At 61.5% G+C, this 9379-nt stretch overlaps 1 protein-coding gene across 2 annotated transcripts; it reads left to right on the plus strand.

The window, feature by feature from the left end:
* The first annotated feature begins 506 nt into the window (after positions 1 to 506).
* Positions 507 to 2922, plus strand: CDKN1C (cyclin dependent kinase inhibitor 1C). 2 transcript variants are annotated; one of them, XM_046644226.1, is made up of 4 exons: positions 507 to 670; positions 853 to 1481; positions 2008 to 2142; positions 2233 to 2922. In XM_046644226.1, exons 2-3 carry the CDS (start codon positions 863 to 865, stop codon positions 2139 to 2141), a joined length of 753 nt encoding a protein of 250 aa, XP_046500182.1. In that variant the 5' UTR covers positions 507 to 670; positions 853 to 862; the 3' UTR covers position 2142; positions 2233 to 2922. The 2 variants fall into 2 exon arrangements, with proteins under 2 accessions (XP_046500182.1, XP_046500181.1); XM_046644225.1 differs by lacking the exon at positions 507 to 670 and having other exon boundaries at positions 702 to 1481.
* Positions 2923 to 9379: the final 6457 nt, after the last annotated feature.

The following is a 9379-nucleotide window of genomic DNA, read 5'->3' on the forward strand; positions in this document are numbered from 1 at the left end:
TGGGCGCCTCCGGGGGACAAATCGGGCCTGGCCGGACACCGGGCCTGCTGGGGACCGTCGCCCGCCGCGCCGACGAGGGCGCGCCGGCCGATGGGGGCGCCCGCGCTGCGGCCGCGGCCGCCGCCGCCGCCGCCGCACAGCCCCCGCCTGCAGACAAAGGAGCCGGCGGGGGGCGGGAGCGGGGGGGATGGGGCGAGGGGGCGGGGCGCCGCGGTGTCACGTTACCGCCCGCAGCGCCCCTTTAACTCCGGCCCCGCCCCGCTCGCCGCCCCCTTCCCCGCTACTGCGCGCGGCCCGCGCCCCGCCAATCGGCCCGCGCGCCCCGCCTGCCCTCGGGTGTGTGTGCGCGCGGCCAATGGGCGGTGCGCGGGGGCCAGGCCGCCGAGGGCGGGGGCAGCGCGGCGTCCGCCAATCGCCGCGGTGTTGTTGAAACTGAAAATACTACATTATGCTAATCGCGGCGGGGCCCGCGCGCGGGGGGGGGGGTGGGACCCTCGCGTATAAAGGGGCGCGCGAGGACTGGGCGTTCCACAGGCCAAGTGCTCTGTGCTTGGTGCGTGCCAGCCAGGGCTGCGACCAAGCAGACGAGGACAGGCACTGAGGGGGCGCGGCCGTCGGCCGGACGACACAGCGAGCGAGAGGCAGGAGCAATCCACAGCCGGACAACCAGGTAGCCGCCGCTCCCGCCCTCCCGCCGCGTCCCTTTGCAAATGCAGATTCCGGCTCCGCGGGGTCTCACTTGCGCCCGGCCTCCGCCCTCCTCTCCTCCCTTCCTCCTCCTCCTCTCCCTCTCTTCTCTCCCGAGGCCCGGGCCCGCGAGCCCCCGGCCATGTCCGACGTGTGTCTCCGCAGCGCATTGGCAATGGAGCGCCTGGTCGCCCGCCGCACCTATCCCCTGTTCGCGCGCACCAGCGCCTGCCGCAGCCTCTTCGGGCCCGTGGACCACGAGGAGCTGAGCCGCGAGCTGCGGATCCGCCTGGCCGAGCTGAGTGCCGAGGACCAGCGCCGCTGGGACTACAACTTCCAGCAGGACATGCCACTGCGCGGCCCCGGACGCCTGCAGTGGACCGAGGTGGACAGCGACTCCGTGCCCGCCTTCTACCGCGAGACGGTGCAGGTGGGGCGCTGTCGCCTGCTCCTGGCGCCCCGGCCCCGCCCGGACGGTGCGGCTAATAGCCCGCCCCCCGGGCCGCCGGCCGATGAGCCCCTCGACGGCCTCGGGGAGGCGCCGGAGCCGCCGTCCAGCGGTGCGGCCGTGGCGCCCGCCCCGGCCCCAGCCGTAGGGCCGCAGGAGAGCGATGAGGAGGAGGCAATCCCGCCGCCGCGCAGCCAGGAGCCCCTTGCCGAGCCGCTGCACTCAGGGATTTCGGGGCGCCCCGCGCCGGGCACTGCCGCCGCGGCCGCCACCGCCGCTGCCGCTGCCACCACCGCAGCCGCCGGAGGCGCCGCGATGAAGAAGCTGCCCGGGCCTCTCATCTCCGGTGAGTCCCGCGCGGCCCCGCCCCGGCCCTGCCCGGCCCTGCTTTGTCCGGCCGGCCGGGCTCCCCGGCTCGCGGGGGCCTCACTTGGTCCCCGCCTCCTCCCGTGGCATTAAAGGGCCCGCAGCGCGCAGGGCGCGGCTGCGCCCGCACCCGGTCCCCACCCTGTTGTCGTACTCTAGAGCGGCTCGCACGGGAGGGATGGGAGGGAGCGCTCTGGCCCCCTCGGAGCGCGATCCTCGCCCCGGCCACTGGAGCCCCTCCCCGGGCGCGGCCGGGCGCGGCGATCGCGGCGAGGAGGGGGTTAAGCGCGGCGGCAGCCCCGGGGGGCTTGGCCGCGGGACAAGGGGAAATGCTTACACAGCACATTGCGCGGCGACGTAAACAAAGCTGACCCGCCGCGGACCTCGGCGCGGGCGGGGACGGCGCCCCCACCCCGGCCGGCCAGCCGCCCGCGCCCCCTCCCGGCCCCCTCTTGGGTTCCCCGGCCGGCCCCGCCCTGACCCGCTGCGCGCGCTGTCGCCCGCAGATTTCTTCGCGAAGCGCAAGAGACCTGCGCCCGACGCCAAGGCGTCCAACGAGGTCCCCGCGGGATGTGCCGCGGCTGGGGCCGCTCCGACCGTCGGCTCGGCGGAGCAAACCCCGCGCAAGCGGCTGCGGTGAGGTGAGCGCAGCGGGACGGGCGGGCGGGGGCCGCCCGGCGGGGTCTTCGCGGTCACTGTCTTCCTCTCGCTCACGAGTCTCTCTCCCGCAGCCTCACGGCCAAAGAGCCTCGAGGGAGCCCGCTGAGCAGCGGACAGGAGAGGAGCTCTGGGCCTCGGCTGGGACCGTCCATGTAGCAGCAACCGGCGGCAGCTGCCAACGGAGCAGCGTTCGGTTTTTTTAAAGTTTGAAAACTGTGCAATGTATTAATAACGTCTTTTATATCTAAATGTATTCTGCACGAGGAGTACACTGGTCCCAAGGTGTAAAGCTTTAAGAGTCATTTATATAAAATGTTTAATCTCTGCTGAAACAGTGCAAAAAAATGAAAAAAGAAAAAAAAAAGGAAAAAAGAAAAAAACCTGTATATTTGTACAAAAAGTTTTTAAAGTTATACTAACTTATATTTTCTATTTATGTCGAGGCGTGGGCCGCTCTGCCACGCCATAGCTCGGTTATTGGTTATGCCAAAGGCACATCATACCATCTGGTTATCGACAAATGTAAATTTATTTTTCTAGAAGATTCTGGGGAATAGGGGGTCGCTCACAAGCTGTAGCTGCCGTACAAGCCCATCTAGCTTGCAGTCTCTTCGCGCTTTCGCTGTCTCTTTTATTATTATGACTATTTTAAACTTGAAGACAAATCTGTTAAAATGGTTCCTGAGCCGTCTGCACCACTGCCCCGGCTCCTCGTCCGCCGGGTTCTAAATAAAGAGGCCGAAAAAAAATGCTGCATCTCAGCTCCGTGTGTGCTTGTACTGCCTCCAGCTTTCCTCTCCAGCACCCCCAGAAGTTAGGGAGATAGATAGGACACACAACACACGGGGCAGCCCGGCTAGTTTCTAGGTTGTCCGCCCCAAAGGGAGCGAGACTTTCTCCTGGCAGGGCTGGCTCACGCCCACCTGCTGCAGGACCCCCAGTTTAGGGATGAGCGGCCCCGCCCTCGACCTGCGCCTGTCGCCCCCGACTCGCCACGTGCGAGCGGGCCCCTGCGCCGAGCCCCCGAGCCCGGGATCCCTGCTTCCCTTGCTCCTCCTTGGAGCCATCCACACCCCAGCTGCGCTGGGCTGAGCCGCGATGGGGCTCAGGTGGGCACTGCAGGGGCTGGGCCAACGCAGGCCCCCCCGCTGCTGACTGCTCGAAAATTTTCAGGCCCCGCACAAGGTGGAGCCCCGACTGCTCCAAGGTGCCCACCTTCGTGGGCCCGGGTCCTCCGGGGTTGGATCACAGCATCCCTAAGGGGTTGCTGGGCAATTCGCGCCGCACTGGGGGCGTGGGGGGGGAGGGGAGGGGCAGCCTCCAGGCCTGCGCGGGAGGGGAGAAGGACAAGCGGAGGCTCCGCGACCAGGGTGGGGAGGGGTGGCCTCCGTCTGCACATCGTGGAGGAACTCAAGGCTGGGTCCACCCGTGCACCCACCGGCCTTCTGGTTTCAAAGTGCTCCCTTTTAGTGAAAAAGGAGAGGTTTATTTATTTATTTTTATAGCTGACCTATAAACCTCCGAAAATTATGGCTTACAATGGAAAAGTTGACGTAAAAATCACAGGAACAGACGGCTAGCAGTACTTCTGCCGCTGCCTTGGGCCAGGAGAAGGGGAGAACCTGATGTATTTTTTCAAGTTACCCATTTGGGACTTTACACAAGGCTGATGTCCCGGTCAGGGACAAAGGCCGGGCTCAATCCTCGGTTTTCGAGATGCATTTAGGCACATAATTAACTTAACCTCCCCCAACTGCCTAGAGGGCCAGGGAGGAGGGGGATGGGGGCCTGGCCCCAAGGTCCAGCTGGGGCCTGACCCTGAGAAATGCCCCCCTGGGAAATGAGAGTGGGGGGGCCTTGCCGCCTTCGGCTCAGCATCCGCCTGAGCACAACCTAGGAATTAGACCTGCGTGGATTTGACTTGGGGCCTCCAACCTCTCCTCTGCTGAGGGGGCTCCCCACACTCTCCTGTGTGACCAGGCGAAGCACAACCTGGCTGAGGGAGGACAGTGGAGACATGAGCCGGGAGGGTGCTGGGCCGTGTGCTGGCAGGGAGTCCGTGGGCACCCTACCTGAATTATAGATTCTTACTAAGGACAGAGTCTGGCTGGGGGGAGCCCCTCACAGCCCCCAACACGACTGACGCAGAGGCCTGCCTTTGCGGGCAGGGCCAGCCAGGCGTGCTGCGCTGCTCTGTGCTCACAGCCTGGCCCCTGCCGCTGGGCTTCCTGGTGTCACTCATGGTGGCTCTCTCAAGGGCAGCACGAGGGCTGCGTGAGGATGGGAAGTGGAATGCCAGTATCATTTCTCCACTGGTTTCTCCCTGGCGGGAGCTGGCAACAAACACCCAGAGGTTGCCCTCCATAGGGAAGAAGCACTGGGTTTCGAGTCACGCGTGTGGCGCTGGGCACATGTGGCCTCAGGCAAGCCCTTCTTTCCCTCCGTGGGCCTCAGTTTCCCACCTTTGACTCCTGCGATTCTCATATGAGGATAATCGTGCGACACCGTTTGCAGAGCTCTCTTCTCGCCCGTGCTCTCACAGAAGAGCAAGAGTGGGGCCCTGCTGTGGGGACGGGCCCTTTCCTCCCTGTCCCCAGGGCACCTACGACTGGCACACCCAGGGCGTGAGTCTGCCCTCTGTCGCAGTCTGACCCCGGCTCCCTTGGGCATCCGAGACGATCGTAACAGCGTGTCAGTGACAACCACTGCAACCATAAATGGGGCCGCAATGGCTTGCAGCATTGGGTCCTCTCTCTGTGCTGAGCACCAGTAGTCCTCAACGAGTCCTTCCAATGAGGTCCCTTCATGTTCCCAGTTTCTCTAAGGAGGAAACTGAGGCAGGGAGCAAACTGCCCAAGGATGAGCTGCTGACCTTGGCAGAGCCCAGGCCTTTGGACTGAGGTAGCAGGGCTCCAGTCGGAAACCATGGCACTAACCTGCCCCTTGGAGGGCGGGCACAAGATGGAGAGAGGAGCTGGGCCCCCGAGGCTACAGGAGGGAGTGTGCGTTCACGCAGGCAAAGCGTGGAGCACAGTGCCTGGCACGTGCAAGGCATGCCGTGACCGTGAGAATGACGTGTTCCCTTTGTGACTCCACAAACATGCCCTGCACGTGCTGTGTGCCAGGCACGGTGCGCGCCTCCATGGGTGCAGCAGCTCGCTGGGGACCCGGCTGGGCAGACGGACTGTCGAGCCATTAGCCTATAAACCCATGAAGCGATGAGGACCAGGCAGAGGCCGAGAAGGGGCTGCCCCGGGCGGGAGCAGCAGGGCCCTTTAATGGAGTGCTCAGGGAAGCCACCGGATGAGATGGCGCAGCGGTGGGATGAAGCCTGAGGGAGGACAGAGGAGGGACATAGGGGAGTGTGTCAGAGCCAGAGGGTCCCGATGAGGCAGGAGAGCCGCGGCCCCTGGATGGCCTGGCCTGCGGGTGGGTGTTGGGCCTACACAGGGTGTAAACATTATTCAATGTAAGAGTGCCTTTTGGGGTGTGCCTGCCGGGCGCCCCCCTGCCCCCTGGCCTCTCCCACTGGTTTCCTCGACCTTCCTGGGTCTGATGGGCTGGGGTCAAATGTTGACTTTTGTCTGCAGGCAGTGGGGGTCCCCTGGAGGGATTGAAGCAGGGGGACCAAAGCAGAGGCAACTGTAGGAAGCATCCTGGGGCTGCCGGTGGAGAGGGACATGGGGGCCGGTCAGGGGCTGCTGTGGCCACCAGACAGAGGGACCATTTTGGCAAATGTTCCAGATGCCTCCAGTGGGCCAAAGGCCACTCTGGCACCAGAGACACAGCAACGCATGGAAGGGACATAATTCCCTGCCAGTGGAGCTGCCTCTGCAGTGGGAGATCTGTGAGCTAGAGCAAAGGTGAGGAGTGCTAGGTATAAGCAAGGCTGAGCCCGGGCCGGGGACCTATTGTCTAAAGCAGGCCAGGCCAGGGAGCCCCTTCCAGCCCCCCAGCAGATGACATCTGAGCTCAGCAGAATTGAGGGCTCTGAGCCCTGAGGATTAACTGGGGGAAGACAGTTTCCCATTGGCCAAGGGAACAGCGAGTGCAAAGGCCCTGGGGCCTAGAGTCTTCACAGAATAGTGGCCCAGAGGAGCTGGAGCCCGAGGTGAGGTCGGGGGTGCTGTGAGATATTTTGGGAGGGAGACCTGGTGGAACTTGCTAACATAGGGATCGGGGTGAGGGTGGGGGTCCAGGGAAGCAGGCAGGAGGAGGCCTCTGGGGTGTCTGGTTCCGTGTAAGCGTAAATAGGGGCCATTCTCAGAGCTGGGAGAGCCTGTCAAAACCCCTTCTCTTGGACATAGTTGTAATTCAGCCCCCAACCCCCGCCCCGACTTCCACTCTCAGCCAGGCCCCATGGACGCCAGGGCACCCGGACAGCCCTCTTAGTACACCTGCCTGGCATGTTAGCACTCCCCATTCCCGGAGGCCTGCGGGGCTCGGAGACGCCACGTAACTGGCCTAGGGGCACTCACGGCAAAGGATTCAGCCAGGTCACAGCCCCGTGCTGCCAGCCCCACAGCCCCGGGTGCTGTCTCCCAATGCTGCCTCAAGACCACTGTGTCTTAAAAAAAAAAATGTATACATTATGATTGACTCCAGTCTGTATTTTCCAGCGGGGTTCACTCACGGTGGTGTACATTCTATGGTTTGGACACGTGCACAATGACACGTATCCACCGTCACAGTGTCACACAGAGTATTTCACTGCCCCAGAAGTCCTGTCTGCTTCTTCTACTCACCCCTCCCTTCCCCAACCCCATAACCCCTGATTTTGTTACTGTCTTCATAGTTTTGCCTTTTCCAGAAGGTCACAGAGTTGGAATCATACAGTATATGTGGCCTTTTCAGACTGGCTTCTTTCACTCAGCTTTTTCAGTTTCCTCCCTATCTTTTCATGGCTCGAGAGCTCATTTCCTTTTATTCCTGAATAATCTTCCGTCATCAGGATGTCCCGCAGTTTCTTCACCCACTCACCTACTGAAGGGCATCCTGGTTGCTTCCAGGTTTGGGCAATTATGGATAAGGCTGTGCAGGTTTTTTTGTGTGGACACAAGTTCTCAGCTCCTTTGGGTAAATACCAAGAAGCGCGATTGCTGGATCGTGTGGTGAGAGAACACTGAGTTTTGTGAGAAACCACCGAAGGGGCCGTCCCCCTCTTGTATTCCCACCAGCAATGAATGAGAGTTGCCGTTCGAGACACTGTTTTTCAAACTTTTCCCCCCGTGTGGACCATGCCAACCACCAGTTTTCAAGTGAATTAAAAAAAAAAACAAAAAACAGAAGCCTCATTACAATTTAGACAGAACAAGGACAAAGCATCATTAAAAATTAACACGGACAGCTGCGGCTCCATCTCCGGCCCTTGCTGGTTTGACCCGGCTGGGATGGGGAGCCCGAGCTGCCGGTCAGCCCCTCAGCTCGTTGGCTCCGCGGCGGATTGCATTATTGTCCAAATATTTGCCGCCCCGCCCTGCGGGAGGGTTCTCCACGGCCTGCATGCTGATAGCAGACTGGCCACGTGACCGGCTCTGGCCACTGAGCTGTGAGTGGCGTGACGAGAGCCACAGCTGAACCGAGGCTGCCCCAGCCGGTGCATGGCGCCACGATTTTATCTCTCCACTCTGGGACCCGCTAGGTCCTGATAGGGGTAGGGGCTGCTCCCGCCACTGACACGCAGGGAGCCCGGCCACAGCCCGCCACCATGATGGAACCATCCGCAGCTGGTGTAAGCCGCTGAGATTTTTGTTATTTAGCATAAAGTGAAGTCAGCTGACAGAGACAGTTTCTTTGAAGATCCCGACTCACTGTTTTGGGTTCCCCAGAATGACAGTAAGGGCCTGGTGGCATTGTCGAGTTGTCACTCGGACACCAGAACTTACAGAGACTCCTCTCTGAGCGCTGCATCCGCTGTCCTACAGGTGCTGACTCCAGCCTGTCCCGTTGAGGGGCTGTGAGGCCGAGGCCGAGTCCTTCCGTGTGGTGGGGTCCTGTGCCCCCTCCGGATGCCTTCTGTCCTGCAGTAGTGTTTGTATCCCCCAGGAGAGGAGGAGAGAATCCAGGCAGAGGGGGCTGCGGGTGGGACAAACAGCACAGAGGAACGGAAGAGCTTGAGGACAGGATGGCGGTCCCTCTACAGGGCCAGTGTGACAGTGACCCAGATTCTGATGGCATCACTGGATGTGGTGGCCACATGTTCATTCCCACCTGAGCTCTCCTGAGGCCACAGAACTGGTAACAAGCTTCCAAATGACTGACATCCCACAGAGCCTCTGCTCTCGCTGCCACGGCGCTGGCACGCTGGTTGCCCGGGGCCCAGGCTCTGGCAGCGAGGCTTGGTTCCCGAGTCACAGTGTGGACAGAACGTGAGAGCTGGAGCACGGAGGCGTGGCAGGAGGGCTGGCAGCCCGGCTCAGGGGAGCGTCTTTCCAGGGCTGCTCTCCCATGGAGAGAGCTGCCTCCTCCGAAGTCATGACCTTTCTTGTAGATGACCTGCCTCCAGGGACCGGTGGACACTGGGGACACAGCCCAGGCCCTTGCCTTGAACAGACAACTCTGGGGTCCCTCCCAGCCCCAGGCCCCCAGGGATGGACCGAGACCTTTGTCGGATCCTCATCCGGCTCTGCGTCTCCGTCTTCCCAACCCGGCTCCTCCATCCTCCACAGCTGGGAGCCCACGAGCTGCCCCCATGACACTTCCCGCACCCACACACACACGGGCGAGACACACACACACACCACACACACACATACACACACATACCACACACACACAGAGACACATACACAGAGGCACACACACACAGAGACACACACCACACACACACAGAGACAGACACACAGAGACACACACCACACACACCCACACGCAGACACATGGAGACACACACCACACATATACACACAGAGACACACACACAGAGGCAGACACACACAGAGACACATACCACACACCACACACACTACACACATACATACAGAGACACACGCCACACACACACACCATACACATACATACAGAGACACACACACAGACACACCACACACAGAGACACATACACAAAGAGGCAGACATACACAGAGACACATATACATACACAGACACACACACCATACACATACACACAAACACAGAGACACACACAGAGGCAGATACACACACAGACACACACCACACACACACACACAGAGACACACACAGAGAGGCAGACACACA

Source organism: Equus quagga, chromosome 17 (genome assembly GCF_021613505.1).
Source record: "Equus quagga isolate Etosha38 chromosome 17, UCLA_HA_Equagga_1.0, whole genome shotgun sequence".
NCBI classification, from domain to species: Eukaryota; Metazoa; Chordata; class Mammalia; order Perissodactyla; family Equidae; genus Equus; species Equus quagga.